A 17,113-nucleotide genomic window follows, 5' to 3' on the forward strand; every position below is an offset into this window, starting at 1 on the left:
TAATCTTCTGAACCCGGGAAAATCTTCTGAGAAATGGAAATCCTGAACCCAAGCGATCATTTTTTTCGTCTTAGATTGCCTGGAAGAAATTATAGGTTCAAAATCTTCTTCTTCGCAACCTTGTCCAAACCCTTGACCATCTGATTATGTTATAAATCCAATATATCACAAATTTAATTCTACAATTGACTAATGACCGACTTTTTTTATTTATTCGTACTCAGCTAGTTGTACCATACAAAACATTCCATACGTAATTACGTAATTAAAACACTATTGCCTCATGCCGTAAACTTAAACAAAAAATCCATAACCATTATCGTACCGACGAATTCGTGCTTGTTCCTAGAAACCGGCCGACACTTCCTGTTTCTTTGTATAAACCAGCAACATTTTAAAGGAATTCTTAATTATTATTACACTATTATACGATAATAGTTATTTAATGTTATTTTGAACAAAACAATTTAAATTACTTATTAATTACTTTGCCGAGGTGTCATATTCTTATCCGTTCACAATATTTAAAGTAGTTTAACCCGGAGTTTCGACAGATGATCTGAATTAAAGACGAAACTGCAGTCTTGTCGTCTGTCAACATGTGACAACCATGGGCGCTGTCAAATATATAATGTCAATGTCATTAAAGTCAAATGTCAAACTCTGTTGACGTCAACTGGTGGAAGTTAATTTGTCTCTCTCTATGAAGATATTAATCTAAAAAGGACTAATTAGGACGTTGAAATGGTTGGATCCACAGATTGTGAGGTTAGAACAGAGTCTGGAAGTTAATCTGCTAGTGAAATCATAACCTATAACTGTTGGTCCAATACGTCACTTGTCAATGTTAAATTAATTGAACTGGACACCCAGAAGAAAAAGTCTGATATAAGCCACACAAATATTATTCTAAAATGATTGCACAAGACTTATCACTAATTAAGGTTAACCTAAGGTTATTTCAAAACGGAACTTGGTTTTATCACCGCTAATAAGAGAGGTGACACAGCTTGAGATAAGGCAGCGATAGGAACAAAAATAAACAGCACGCATACAATGTATTATTATATCGGATTATTTACTTAAATAATTCAAAAATAACACTCCAGGAGACTTTTTGGAATGTTTGTTCCTGGTTTGAAGATATTGCGGAATGTTGCACCATGTTGATAACGAACGATGATGACTTTTCAAGTTTGTTTAGGGCCGTAGATCACCTGATGACTGGAATTTTTACGTTACTGTATTTACCGTGTGGTGATAAGGAGTCAGAAAAACCGAAGAAATGCTTCATCATTTAAGCACAAATTGTTAAAACGAGGAAAAATCCCATTGCTCTTGATTGACATATTTCTAGTAGTATATTTCTCAGAACATCCTTGCATTTAATTTGATTTGTAAAGATGGCTTCCATGCGTTACACACTTACTTGACATTTGCCAAGTGGAAATTTTTTGAACCCATAATGTGTTCTGTCATAAATGTCAAATTTTAAGGAGGGTGTGGAATTAAACTGCGATTGTAATTGAACCCTACACATTGTCAGGACATTGAACAACCTTCTATTTATTCTAGGGAGTTGAAAACGATCAGGTGGAACTGTCATCAAAGAAGAATTTTACCCGCCAAAATTTAAACTTACAAAATGGCTTGATATTTGACAAAGAGAAGGTCACGTTTTGAAATTTGTGACTTTGCTAAGTTCACGGGAATAACTTGAAAAAATCCCTTTTTACTTCTACACTAAAAAGTGGCTTTTAATGGTATTTTTCTGATATTTTCTGCATACATAGATGGCGTGGACAGGAAAGGAATGCTGTCAGCTCCCATTGACATGTGACACCTTTAATGCTTCGGAAACTATACAGATGCAATTCACCACATGAGCTGTCATAAATGTCAAATCTTATAAACTGTATTTAAATTCCAGGCAGTTGAAAAGGTTGGGTTGGTACAATCATTTTAAACTCAAAAGAGTGTTTATACCCGCCACGCACTAATTTCCTCTTACCCTCTCTCGTTCATGCCTTTCAGAATTTCTTACACCAGGCGATTTTGGTCTAAGCAACTCAGGACTTCTTCTTATTTCTGTACTAGTCCTCTAAACTGAAAACGGTATGACATTTGACAGAATCGGTTTTGGCATTTGTGACGTTAACAATATTGCTTATATGACATTTGGCAGTTGAATTGTTTATAATAATGTTGTATAAGAACTTTTAAAGGTTAACAGATCAAAAACCCCGACATTACGTAGTTTGCAACAAAAAAACTTTTAATCTTAAATAGGAAACGTTTGAAAGGGTAATTACGTAGAGGCGATAACCTTAAAACCTGATAACCTTTATAATGGAATATATTTATTCTTTGATAAGGGTTTTAATATCATACGTTCACTAAGTTTAATTAAGCCACCGCATCAAAACCTACATTATCTGTCAAAAGGATCATATAACCAGGTAGGACTGCCCTTTGAATAATTGAATAAAAGGGCCCATCTTTTAGGCTATTAGTAAGGACTTCCAGGTATGCATACCTTTTTTTCGAAACACCTGCACAGCCTTAGGTGGGATGATGTGGTATAAAATGAAAAGATTCATCTTTAAGGCAATGATTTACCAAACTATTGGCATTAACTGAGATTATATAACGCCGTTAATGATTCCGCTGGCATTCTTAAACGCACATGTGTGGTATGTCTCAACTAGGTCGTGTAAAAAAATGATCACGGAGGATGTCACAACTCTTCTTGATGCAACCATATAAAGCCGGTAGTTAAGAACATAATGTACGAATTGTGTCAGAAACGGTTACGACACACTGACAAACTTTTTATACAACGCCTAATTAAAATACAATGACTTCAAAGTCGCACGCAGCCGCTATTATAAACAATTTTGTAGGAAATTGTTTGTTATTGGCGGGTTAATTGCTTCTTTTATGCACTGGCGTACTTAATTGCTTAATAAATATTCGTCCCGGCAGTTGGTCACAGTTTAAAATCTGTGATAGATGACGTTGTTCACTTATATCATTGTCAACTGTCAGCCGGGAGCAATTTCATGTGTCAAATGTGTGAAGTGTGAAGTTTTTAATTGTTTAAATTTGACATCTATGGGTGATAGATGGCGTTTTCATAATTCCGGTAATCTAATTGTCAATGTCACAAATGCTAGGGCGTTCTAGATTAATATTCCCTAAAAAAATTCATTTGTCAATTGTCATGTGGGAAGCAATCTGTCAAAGTCACATACTTTCTATGTGTCAAATATGAACTGTAAATATTTCAAAATTGAATGTTCCCATAACTCCGTTAATCCAATTGTCAATGTCACAAACGCCACGGCGGTCTAGATTAATATTCCTTAATTGAATTTAATTGTCATCTGTCATGCTGGGAGCAATCTGCAAATCTTCCATGTGTCAAATGTGAACTGTGAAGTTTTTAATTGTTTAAATTTGGGTGTGGCTAGTATAAGCTCTCTTTTGAGGTTAAAATGATGGTTCCAACTGCCTGGAATAAAACATGTATTCTTCAATTTCCTGATGATTTCTAAAATATTTCGTAATAAAACACAATCTGTCAAAACTTTCGATATCTCAAGTGTCAGGCATTGGAGTTACGCGTCACCTTTCTCCCAGGCAACAAGTGGTTATTTTTTTTCCTTTCCTCATGAACCAATTCCCAGATCCCTTCCCACCCCTAGCCGGTGGTTAGCTTATCCTATTCACGCCGGTATCCAGGCCGGATTATGCCGGATGCATCGTGTGAGAAGCAACCCTACAACACAATAGGGCGAGGGTGTAAAATATTCAAATAGAACCAACCCCTCGCTCAGAAATTGCTTTGAATAGCCATAGCAGCTTAGACCATAGCCGTTCCCTAAAGAAACTTAGAGGACACGAAAGGAAGAAGAAGAAATGTCAGGCAGCCAACTTGATCTTCTGCATAGCATCCAATCAGAGCCAACCGAGATAGAATATCGAAATTGACTTCTACTGCCATAATGCCAAATTGCCAATATTTTTCTATAATCGATGTGGAATAGATATTTTCTTGGGCGATTCTTTGTCTGGGTTATTGCGTTAGTCATGCAGACCTAAGCCACATCCTGAAGTCAGCATCTATAAATACCCAACCCATACCGAACAACGAATTTCCCAAGCCATAAGTCATACTAAAACCGAACGGAAATGCCGGTTAGTGTCGGTCTTGAAAAAAAAACTTTAATGGGTTAGCAAACACAATAATAATCGAACTGACGTTCGCGGAAGTTAGTGAAGGTTAAGTTGGGTTTCGAAATTATTTACACTGGCTTAAGTTTCCGGTATTAGCATGTGTGTTAACTAAGTGAACTGCAAATTGTATTTATATCATATAAGATTATTCCCTAACGTAGATTAGGTAATAATCGCCAATAAACGTGAATAGATAGTGAGGATACACGTCAGATTTCTACCGGCTAAATTAAGGCAACAGGAAACCGTGTGCTTTACCCGTCGTAAATACCGGCGATGTTTAACATATCGGTAATTATAGCTCGCCTTTCAATTTCCTAAATGATCACTCAATTTCATGTGACATAAACTCGGGTGACGTCAGCTTCCTAGTCTGTTATCACGGTATATAGACAACTTACGCTTTATCAGAGCACCTTAACGTTAATTTTTTAACGAAAAGGCGCCACTAGTGACCAAAATCGGAAGCTTTCTTAAACTGTCGTGGCTGTCAAAATAATATTAGCCTATAGATTTTATACTGTTCCAATGTTGCTAGAATATTTTTAGTTTAAGTGTTGTTTTCTCGGTTCGATTCCTGGCATTGATAAATGTTTCAATTTTCATTAAAGATACAGTTGAAAACAGCAGTAATCCTGAATAAGCTCTGGGAACAGCAGGACGGAATAACTGTGAAAATTGATCTTTGCTTCCCATTTTACTGTCTTCCAAATGTTCATTAAATAGGTTGAATATTCAGGTTGCTTTCTGTTCTGAAATCTGTTCATCTGAAAGCTTGAGGTTATGAGTCAGAAGATTTTTTTTAATTTGAAGTTACATCAGAATATTGTGACTTAAAAGCCGTTAAATTTTATACTAGTCCAACGTTGCCAGAATTGCCGGTGAGGTTCAATGGTGCATTCGGTTTGATTCCTGGCATTGATAACAGTTTTTTTTTTAAATTTCACTTTTGCAAAAGTAATAACAACAAACAGTGCCCCCAGTCGGGAAATATCCAATTACCTCTAGATTTACCAAAATACCTTTCATTTGACTTAGTGTGGTCTTTTATTGTCTTGAGGATGAATGATAGATAATCAAAACGTTAAATGTACACTTTGATTTCTGCTCCCTTGAAAGTATCAGTTTGAGTTATGTTAGGTCATTATAGTTTAAATCTAGCAACACTGGTTGGGCGTATAAACTTACTTGTTATTCATACCTAGTCCTATCGAGATTTTGTACTTCGACGAACTTGCCTTTGTCCTGAGGATGGCTTGTAAATAGTCGAAATGTCGAATAATGTTCAAGTGATTTGTTGTCCTTGCGTAACAGATCAGGAAGTTTAAGGTTATGTCAAAAAATTGCAATTTAAATCTGACAACATTGGATTGATTGTAAATTTAGCAGCTATCTGTAGAGATTTTGCATCCTTACAAGAATTTGCATTTGTCCTGAGGACGGCTTGAAAACAGTCGAAAAGTTGAATAATGTTCAGACAGATCTTTGTTTTAAAACGTTTTCACTTAACCATTTTTTCGAGTCCAAGAAATTTGAGATTATGTGAAAATATTGTCATTTAAATCTGGCGACATTGGATTAGGATGTAAATTTAGTAGCGCTCATACTTCATCAATATTTTGTACTTGTGCAACCTTTCTGTGTTCTGAAGATGACTAATTCATAGTCGAAACGTCAAGTAATTTTCGGTTAGATTTCTCTTATAAAACCTGCTCTCTTAACCAAGTTTCTTATGTTTAAGATTATGTTCCTAAGTTAGGTATGTTATATGGTTTAATACTGGCAAAACTGTATGTCACATCTACGTATACATATCGAAGCAAGTTAAAGTTGGTTTTAGTTGTATGTCTGTTCTTTTAAGCATTTTTCCGGGTTCCAAGTTTAAGCTTATATTAGACCATTGTAGTTTAAAACTGGCAACACTGCATGAGTATGTAAATTTAGCCGTTAGTTAGTAATACTCCTGTGAATATTTCGTACTTTTACAACATGTCTATTTGTCCTGAACATGGCTTATAAATAGTCGAAACGTCGAATAATGTTTAAACGGATTTTCGTTCTGAAACCCCCTCAATTAATCATTTCCATGTTCAACAAATTTGAGGTTATGTTTGAATTTTACAACATTGGATTGGCATGTAAACACTGGTATGCATTTAGATCCTAGTCATACTTAATCGGATGAACGCCGGATTAGTATTTGCATTTAGCCGTTAGTCATACTTATGACTTCCACTAGCAGAGGTCATCTTTTACCAACAAAAAGTCACGAAATTAAACAAATTGCGTTATTTAAATTTACAACCAAAAAAAAACGATATTTCTCTATCGTAAATATTATTATCAATATTAAGTACACTCGCCCGTTTGCATTTACTTATCGCCTTTTTTTTATTTCGCCAATAATAAATTTTCAATTCCTGTTAGCGGTGGCAGTTAGTAGATATTAAATATGCTTTTGCGAAATCGTTAATTCACGTATTTCGTTTTGTAACCGGATACGAGAACCAAATATCGTAAGCGAATTCAATATGGTGAGTTAATGTGCTTTGAATTGATTAAAAGTGTGGGATTTTGCTGCGGTTTACACCCTCGTGATCTAAGGAAAGTATGTCCATTCACACACGCTTTTCATCGATCATCTCCTCTCTGTCTTCAACAGTTTCTTTATCTTCATCTAAGCCACCTTCAGTATCCTCCATAGACTGTAACAATAACTGTGTCATCAACTGTTTCACAACATAACGGTCCGTTTAGTCATCTTACAACACCAACTGACTTGACTAACCTGAACTTTTCCTTTTCAGAAGAGAAAAATGAAACTGGTCCCCGGCCCCTTACCCCCGATACCAACCACGACGTCTGGGTCGCTGCCCTTAGGCCTCCCGTTCAGCCCGGACTTACTGTGGGGCAGGTACCCACTAAGCTTCCCGTCTATGGGAGGCAGCCATCCCTCCTCCCCCCTTTGGGACTACAAGAGTCAACTTCCCGGATCGTTGTCTTCTGATCCGCGCATGTGGAGCAGGGAAGATGTCGCTATATTTCTAAGGTAAGCGGTTTGGTAAGATTTTATGTGGACACGATGCTTATATTCTTATTAATTTTTAGGTGGGCAGAACGGGAGTTCGACCTACAGCCGATTGATATGGATATGTTCCAGATGAACGGGAAGGCGATCTGTCTGTTAACTCGTACGGATTTGTCGGAACGTGCTCCCGGATCTGGAGATGTTTTACATAATGTTTTGCAAATTTTGATGAGGGATGCTAATAATTTGGTGAGTATTATTTTTCTGATATGCTAAGGGATTTTTTGTCCATTTCAAGATCACTAGGATTGCTCACTTTTCCAGGCATTCTTATACCTCTGAAACTCGTTTAATTGTGGAGTATTTAGTGTGCGTTATTCCACGCAGTTGAAGGTTATTGCTTGGAAAAGTGAAAAAATTATTTTAACCAATTTTTCTTCTGAAGCTAATGGAGTAATTCTCGACGTTTTCCAGGCAATTAAATTTAAGTCCTTTTTGTGCCTCTTCCAGGCACTTCTTAACGGTTTTCTCCAGAGCCTGGAAGTGGATAATCTGCAAAGGCCTGGAAAAATAACAATATTTGTTCATAGGCCTTAGTTGAACAATGTCAGCAATTAAATTCCTGTAAAAGTGGTGTTTTGGGGGTAAATTGGTCAAATTCTGAAGAAAACTTTGTTTCTAGCCAACGTTTCGAATTATTTTTAGTTCATCTTGAAGGTTCTATATTGTATAGAAAGAAATGGTGTTCAAAAATTTTTTTGAAACTATTGTTTAAAAAATATCAGTTATGTATGTAACTGATACCATGAACATCATTAAATTTCAAGAAGGGAGGAAGCGAAACTATGAAAAACACTTACCGAAATCAAAGTTCTCTTGCGTTAAATTAAAATAGCATTAGAGGGATAAAAACATAAATATCACAAAGTAAGACCGGTTACGTACAAGAGGCAATACAATTAAAATATATCATCACATAACAGTTTTACCACTAACCAATACTCTTATTTTATTCTCGACACATGTTTCGCTTACTGATGTTAGCATCTTCGGGAGAAGATAAACTAAAACTACTTATCAGATGTCTACGAAAGTTTAGCAATATTCAAAAATCAAAAAAACCATTCTTAACAGGGATAAAGGTACAATCCCTTAAAGTCAATTTTATCGTTTACTTAGAGTTTAAGGTTTGTTCAGCCATGGTTCATTGGGTTTTTCGTAGTTACATCTTTAGTATTGTAATGTTTTCCCGTTCGTTAGGTGTGAATTAAAACAATCAAAAATAGTCAAATAGATTATTCACACACACTACGAAACCCGATCACTTACTCCTACTCGAAATATTTACTTTCATCGTATTTATTTATGTTTGACTTAAATCTCGCCCCAATATTCCGATCTGTACTTCACTGAACTGACAACTATCGGTGATGCGGCTCCTTATATACTCGGCAGAACGCTGTTCCGGAAGATTCTCGCCGACCTTCGAGATGTCGTGCGGTGTGCCACTCGTGTCATCCCGAAATGACGGAGAATCAGCTGGTTTCTCGGTCTTTACAATATCGTTACAGTATATAAGGCCACTTGTAAGTAGTTTTAGTTTAATTTTAATGTTCTCCCAAAGACGCATCTCTAGCTATACACGTGTCAAGAATAAAATAAGCAGTTTTGGTTAGTCATACAACTGTTTTGTGATTTGAGTGTCACATCAAAGGTTTCAACCATAGGACCAATAAAATAGATGATTTGAACAATTCGGTAGACTAGAGAATTCAATACTAGATGTAAAAACTACAGAAGAGATAATAGACATGGTTTAAGATTTTAGGATTAGAGTGTTGTTGCTTTATTGCGGTATTTAAGTAGATAATTTACATATTAAATTTTAGTAAGCAGATCTTAGGTTTTCAGTGCCACATTTAGATAAAGTTATTAAAGTTACTATGTGGTGTCTAATTAGGAACTTTTGTTGATCAAGAATATTTGTATTAGAAAGAGTTTTGCAGTTGTCTAACATGTTCAACTAGTGCTGTAGGGTGAATAACATTTCTCTTTAAAATATCTCTTTTTTCTTTAATATGTTCTTGGAGATATCTACCAGTTTTTCCTAGATAACTTAAGAGTTTTACTTTTCTTTGTGCTAAACAACCTGCATCCTATAGTGTTAACTTTACTGAATGCGATTTTTATTTGCTCGCAGTTAAAGAGCATAAATGAGCTAACCGTTCCGATAAACCTTTAATATACGTGATCGTAAAGCTTGATTCTTGGTTCTGATGTTTGGTTTGGGACTCTGGTGATCTGATGTTCACTGGTGATGGATGTATAGTTACGTTACTATATAGGAACTTCCTAATAAGGAAGGGTGGATAATTATTTTTAGTTAAGAAAGGCACAGGAAAATATAGTTTACTCAGACAAGTTTTTTATCATTCTATTATAAAAAAAATAGAGAAAAGTAGGTTTTTTTCTATCAAGTTTACCACCCTGTAATGTAAAATCTGGGTTTAGGACATATGTTCATTGGAACTTTTTTGCTTGATTTCGTCCAAGGAACACGCCACTGAATTTTGTCGGAATATTTAAAAAGAAGCACTCTTTATAAACAGCGGATAATATAAACCTCTTCTAGGCCAAGACGTATTTTCTCTGTTACAGAAAAGAACTTTGCTATTCTTGTAAAAAGACCTTTAGTAATATTTTGTAACGGTCATAGGAAAGAACTATGGCAGAGAAATTTACAAAAAAAAACCAAAAAACCAAAAACTCCTGGTATAGGAGAAATGCTTTCTATTTTAAAAAGGAATCTTATGATTTTTGCATAGAGCTAGTAGAGAAGTGAATTTTACGGACACTGAAAAGGACTTTTATTACTACTCTAAAAATTCTTCGTACCTCTTAAAAAAAGTCTAAGAAACAACTCTCTGCTGGGATTTTTCTCAGTGCAAACATTAGTGTGCTCAAGGTCTAATTTACCATTTTTTGAGATCCTTATTGGTGGCTCTTCATTTGTCACATCGAGTGCTATATTTTTTAATATAAAAGATTTACGTAGATCACACTTTACTCTTGGATAGAATGGAATCCTATGGTGTAAGGGGAGTAGTGTTGAGCTGGTTTGCATCATTTTTGGCAGATCGCTCACAATATCTAACAGTAAGGGATAGCTCCGGACCTAATATGCGGTCTGAAAACCTTAAAGTGGACATTCGGGTCCCACAAGGTTCCGTATTGGGCCCGTTGTTGTTTCTTTTATTTAATAATCTCTTGCCTAAGGCAATAACCCATAGTGTCATCACCATGTATGCTGATGATGCATCTGCGCTGGTCCGAAGACAGAACATGGAAACAATTGATGTATCTGCTGGAAAAGCCATCAGACAGGTTTATTTTAAATCAACTTTACTTGAACAATAAAAAGACTAATTACATGGTTTTCCATGCATGTCATAGTCAAATAAATAGTGATATTAATTTATGTGTAACCAACGATAACGATTGTTTGAAACGCCAAAAATCAGTTAAGTTTCTTGGCTTAACATTTGGATGATTCACTTTTTAGGGAATCTCATTGTGCTGAGTTGTCGATGAAGCTCGGTAGTGTATGTTATGCCATTAGGAACCTTAGGGTGGTAATGGAAATTAATCAACTAATTTGTCTATACCACGCTATTATACACTCACGAATTTTGTACGGTATTCAGCTCTGGGGCTGTACGTCTCATGCACGTCGAGTATTTATTAGATTAGACAGATTCTTGTATTGTATTGGTGTATTTTCCCGTAGTATCTGAATATAGAATTTTTACGGTCCCGTGTGTGTATATATTTAAAGTTTGCTTATGTTTTTAATAATTTTAATTCCTTTACTGTTAATGGTAGTTTTTATAATTACCCAACTCATTCGAGAAATGACTTGTCCATGCCTCATAGCAGGCTACTTATTTCTAAAAAATGTGTATTAAGAATAGGTCCAAAACTATACAACAAATTACCGAATGATATAAAGATTAGCAAAACCGTTTCGATATTTTAAAAAAAGTTAAAGGAATTCCTAGCCAATAAATGTTTTTATGATGTGGATAGCTATCTAGCCGATTAGGCAGTAATGTCACTTTACTTTTGACTATTTTAACTTTTTTTTTGTAATATATAGTATAGGTGGATATTTTTGAATTTTAGTTATCTATTTAGTTAGCAATATTTTTTTCTAAACTGTGACGAAATCCATACAATTTGTGTCTATAAATAAAAGTTTTGATTTGATTTACTGAGGAATAACCTGCGCCTATTTAAATGCCTGGAAAAATTAAACAAATTGATTGCAATCCTAAGCTGAACAATGTCACCGTCAAATTCCTGTAAAAGCTTATTTGATGAATTAGTTAATCTTCTGCTTGAACTATCCTAACCTCACATTTTCTTCATTACAGCGACTGCTACCGAACAGCCCGATAACCCCCACCTCACGCCACGCGTACCCACTCTCCCCGCACCCCACTTCGGCACCGACGACCCCCTCCTGGAATCTCCCGATCACGTCGCAACCGTCCAGCGACTACCATAACAGCCACGCGGCCAGTTTAGCTGCGCACATCATGGCGCAGAGCAACAGCGTCACCCTAAGCCCCGCCCCGTCCGTGGACAGCCAATCGGGAAGCCCGAACCATCCCGATGCGCCGATGAGCTTCGGACATAGCATTTTTAGCGCGAACGGCGGCAGCAGTTCAAATGGGAGCAATTCGAATCCCAGCGACAGTGACGAGGATGAGAAGTTCATCGAAACGAAGAACGGTTACGTGGGGAGTCCTCCAAATACCCCCGGTTACATGAACATGCCGCAGATCTCGTTTTTGACGCCACGCAGTCCGAAACAGATGGAGAATCTGGGCAGTCCCGGGATTTATAAGAGGGAGTTCTTTGGAAGCGCTGAAGGATCTGAGCCTAATACCAGTGAGTAATACGAAACTATAATTTTCCTTAGTCCGCTCATCCTCGCAAAGTGACAATTTTAACGAAACGTTTCTTCTTTTTCAGATGGTCGTCTCCTGTGGGACTTTTTGCAACAGCTGCTCAACGATCCGGCACAGCGGTACACGAGTTATATCGCCTGGAAAAACCGAGAAACTGGTGTTTTTAAGATCGTAGATCCGCCCGCGTTAGCGAAACTGTGGGGCATCCAGAAGAACCACTTGTCGATGAACTACGACAAGATGTCGAGGGCGTTGAGGTACTACTACAGGGTCAATATTTTGAGGAAGGTGCAAGGAGAACGGCATTGTTACCAGTAAGTATTTCTATTATATAAATATTAAGAATCGCTGGATCAAGTGTTCTTTGTACGTCGGTGTCTGTGCTGTTCCTCAATGTTGGCCACAGTTCGTTGTTTCCGTTTTCCTCTTTTAATCCCTTTTCCTCCTTTGATATTTTGATTCTTTTTTCTATTAAAGTTCTTCCTTTTCTTCCTTATTTATTTATTCCTTTTTTTTATTCTTCTTGTTTTACACTTTTATACCTTAGTTCCACTCATGGTTTATTGGATTTTATGCCCCTATTTTTCTTCTTTTCCTTGTAATTTTTCATATATCTTTTTACCCGCTTTCTTCCACCTATTCTTCTTGATATCCCATTGCTTCATTCTTCTTTATTATTAGTTTTCCTTATTTTTCTTTTTTTTTTTTGTAATTTTCTACCTATTTTTTCTCTCTTTTTATGTTCACCTTTTCTACTCTGCGTCCTCACTACTTCATATTTTATAAATTAATGCCATTCTTTAGTTTCTCTTTAGCCATTTTATGATTTTTTTTCATCACCTCATTTTTTCCTTTATCTTTTAATATTATTTTTTTGTTCTTCCTTTTCTTCTTACTCTACGCATTTTTCAATCAAATTTTCTGCTAGTTCCTTTTTGCTTCTATTTAATTCTTCTTCTGACTTTGTTTTTAGCCATTTTTTGTAACGGCACAGCTCTGCTCTTCGTCTTCTTCTTCTTCTTGTCACACATTTTGAAGTATATTAGCATCATTGCTTCTCTTCATCTTCATTTTTTCCTTCATTTCCATCTTTCATTGTTATTTTGGTATTTAATTTATTCCTTCTACCATCTTTCGCCTCTCTTAGTCTTCCTTCTCTTTGCACCCCAAGCATGCATGTACAACCAACAATGCATGGACAAAACCCTGTAGCTCTGTTCCATCATCACAAAATTTTAAATTATAATCTACAGTATGCTTTAAATATTTAAAAATCGTTTTTGCACTTATACATGCCAGTTATACATGTTATTAAATTGACTTAAGAAACTAACAGAAAATGATATATCGGGTCTCGTCAACACTGACAAATACATAAACCGATCAATCTTTGGTATGGGATCTCTGTACTATTAAAGTTGTCTTTAACCTCATCAAAATTTACTTTAATTTCCATAGGAGTCTGGGCTGCTTTGGCATCTAACATTTTCAATTTCGTCAATAACTGAAGAATATATTTTCTTTGAAAGTTATAATGCGATTCTTAGTTAAAATCAACCTGCATACTTAAACATTCCTTTATCCTTAATCTTAAATCTCAAGCTCAACTCTGTCTTTACCTTATTACATTCAGCTTCATTATTTAAGAAAACAAGAAACTTCGTTATTGCAGTTAAAGAATTATTGACCTTAATATAAAGATATGCTTCATGCTTGGACCTTTAATAACATCCTTTAACAACCCCACCTCAAGTAAAACATTAATTACCCTATCATTCCAAGCCCTAGATGCTTGTTTAAAACTAAATAGATCACTTTTTAACTTGAAACGTTGATTTGGATTATCATTAGCCTCTGCATAGGCTTATAGCATTTGCATATACAAGAATTACGTCTAATCCTAGTTTTATAGACAAACCAAATATTAATCTTAATGTAGAATAGCATATAACAAGTGAGAATGTCTCGCCATAATCTATGCCAGCCCTTTGTGAAAAGCTTTCTTGTTTCATAAGTTTAAATCATACCTTCTTTCTTCTTATTCTTTTTTTATTTTATTACTAATTTTGTTCTTCCTTTTATTCTTCATTGCACTCTCTTCTCCTTGTTACACAAATTGAACTTCATCCCTATACCTTCATACTTTCCTCTCTTTTTATTAATCGAGCTTTGATTTTCTTCTTCATATATTCATTCTTTTTTCCAGCTCCATTCTTCTGCTTGTTTTATTTATTTTTTTTCCTTCTTTCTTCATCTCCCTCTACCCCTCGTCACACAAGTTCGTCTTATTTATTCCAGTCATATTTTCTTTCCTCATCTCTTTCATTTTATTTTCCATTTCTTTTTCTTACACTTCTAGCGCGACGTTGCCAACATATGTAGTATGTAGAAATTTCCAAAATTAAAATAAAATTACTTATAATCATTATACTGGGGAGTCCAAATAATTGAACCATGTTCAAGTTGTGATCTGACCAACCTATGCGGTTAAGTGAACATACGCTGACTTAACCGCTTTCAGTGAAAGATCCTTACATATCCTCAAAGTAAATCCTAACATCCGCTGTGACTTACCTGCTTATTGGTTGACATGTTCATTAAAATTTAATTGACAATCAAAGAGTACTCCCAAATCCTTGGTTTGTTCTTTACTTTGCAGAAACTGACCATCAATTGAATAAGATGAACACCTTACTCTTCTTTTTACTTAACGAAATTTTGAAATGTTAAGATCTAACAAGTTACATTTACGCTAATTAGACAAAGTGTCTAAATCCCCCTGAAGTAAAGCCACATCCATATCATTAAAAATTATCAAAAATACAAAAAAAAAACATTAAAAATTCACAATGTTTTATACAATCTTTAAGGTCATTGGCAAATAGACCAAATAGCGAAGGGGAACAGTGGCCGCTCTGAGGGACTCCAGATTTTCCACCAATCACTCTTGGCGTAAATTTTACCAATTTTTACCATTCGATCACAAACAAAACTAAGCTACGCCCCTTGCAAACCCAGAAAACCCTGTATTTATTAACTTATTGAACAACAGCAGATAAACAAAAGTGATTTACTTTGTCAAATGCCTAGGAGAAGTTGATATATATGGCTGCAATCTGATACCCCCTTTCCAAAGCACCCAACCAAGAAAACCTAAGGGTTTGATGTTGTGAGTAGATTAGTTACTGTAGATCGGCTTCCTCTAAACCAATGCTGTTCATCGATTATTAAATCTTTATATTGCCAATTTAAGTAGTTAGAGACTTAAAAACTGAAGTTATCAAAAACTTTTGAAAAGATTGACATAACTGTATAGATTAGTATAGATAGTATAGCCTTATCGATATAAATATCTTCTTAATTTTCCAAAAATTTAATATCTTCTACTTCAATCAAATTAATACTGATAGAACGTATCAACTAACAAATCATCCAAATGCAACAAATATTAAATAAGCGTTTTTCTCTTTCAGATTCCTGCGTAATCCTGCCGAACTAAAAAACATCAAAAACATCTCGCTGCTACGACAACAAATGTCGCCGACGGCAACGAAATCGACCCCCGCCCAAATTCAAATCATCCCCCAAATAACGATAAAACCGGAACCGATGGAACAACAGCCGCAACAACAACAACATGAACAACCGCCTCCAATGATGCCCGCCGCGGTACCGTCTCACATCAAACTGAGCGAGCAAGTGCAAAAGCAGAGTATAGCAGCGTTGGCGCAAAACGTGGCCAACTCACAGCAAATGAACGAGGAGAGGCTCTATCATCACTCCTCACAGCCGGAGGATAAACCGACCGATTTAAGTATGGACGGTCCTACGGATTTGAGTAGCGGGAGTAAGAAAGTGAGTATCGTGTGCTCGCCGGATCAGCCACCGTTCGGAGGAGGAGGGCGCTAGTAGGTTTAAGTGAGGAGTGTGATACGGTATGAGCGAGAATGTTTTTATAGCTTTAAAGACTTTTTTTTTTGGGAGAATTTGTTTGTTTAGTTTTACCCTTGTGCCAATAAGAGTTAAAAAGTGCAAGAAAGGTGATGATTATTTGTTTCGTCGTGTATATAATAGAGTTTAGGATGTTTATTATTATTATTTTTATAGTGCAATTTGTTTGTTTTTTTCTCTTGATTTACGTGCCAAACTAATTTAATAATTTTTTTTTTGTGCAAGTCTGGCAGCTTTAACTACTTGTAATCGAAAAGAAACAACGACAATAACAATGAAAATTTAATGTACAAAAAAGGAAAAGAGACAGACTGGGAATCTTTTGATTGAATTCACTATTATATTAGCAAAAAAAAAAGAAATAGGAACATTCCATTGAAATTTTTGTGGATTCAAGATTAATGTTCATCATTAAATACTGGGTTTAATAATAATTATATCGCCCCGTAGATTTAAGTGAAATGTTCTCTGTGATCTCTTCACATATTAACTCAGACCTGAGTGTGATTTATAAGAAAAAAAATTTAAATATTTTTAAAAAGTTTATAATATTTACAAAAATTTAAGGCAAGATTTTAGGGTTTTACGAGGATGTTCTGATAATACGCATGTATATAGATTTGTTATAAGTGATTTAAATAAAATAAAGATAATTTCTTTTATATTAAAATATGAATTTTACTGTGTTTTTTTTTACCTATAGATTATCCTAAGAATGCGCGGCAGTATGATCTTACACATCTTCAAAAAAAAAGTCGAAAAGATGACTAAATATACACAAAGATTAAACTTCCCTATTTATCCACTTTCTTTATCTACTCCACTTTTTTTTATCTCCTCCTCCTTCTCCTCTAGCCTGTATCTATCCACTCCTGAATGTAGGCCTCTTCCAGTGCTTTCCATGTTTGTCTATCTAGGGCAG

General features: G+C 35.5%; 1 protein-coding gene across 3 annotated transcripts in view; it reads left to right on the plus strand.

Annotated features, from left to right (window-relative positions):
• Nucleotides 1-16,867, plus strand: part of LOC126738592 (ets DNA-binding protein pokkuri) — a 28,811-nt gene extending 11,944 nt beyond the window's left edge. The window contains exons 1-6 of one of the 3 annotated variants that reach the window (XM_050443991.1): nucleotides 6,418-6,773; nucleotides 7,047-7,288; nucleotides 7,348-7,516; nucleotides 11,701-12,220; nucleotides 12,305-12,554; nucleotides 15,714-16,867. In XM_050443991.1, the coding sequence (XP_050299948.1) occupies nucleotides 6,771-6,773; nucleotides 7,047-7,288; nucleotides 7,348-7,516; nucleotides 11,701-12,220; nucleotides 12,305-12,554; nucleotides 15,714-16,149 (1,620 nt within the window). In that variant the 5' untranslated portion in view covers nucleotides 6,418-6,770 and the 3' untranslated portion in view covers nucleotides 16,150-16,867. Of the gene's footprint in view, nucleotides 1-6,417; nucleotides 6,774-6,827; nucleotides 6,987-7,046; nucleotides 7,289-7,347; nucleotides 7,517-11,700; nucleotides 12,221-12,304; nucleotides 12,555-15,713 lie in introns of those variants that run through there. The other 2 variants (XM_050443993.1, XM_050443992.1) reach the window with 2 other exon arrangements.
• Nucleotides 16,868-17,113: the final 246 nt, after the last annotated feature.

Source organism: Anthonomus grandis, chromosome 7 (assembly GCF_022605725.1).
Source record: "Anthonomus grandis grandis chromosome 7, icAntGran1.3, whole genome shotgun sequence".
NCBI lineage: Eukaryota > Metazoa > Arthropoda > Insecta > Coleoptera > Curculionidae > Anthonomus > Anthonomus grandis.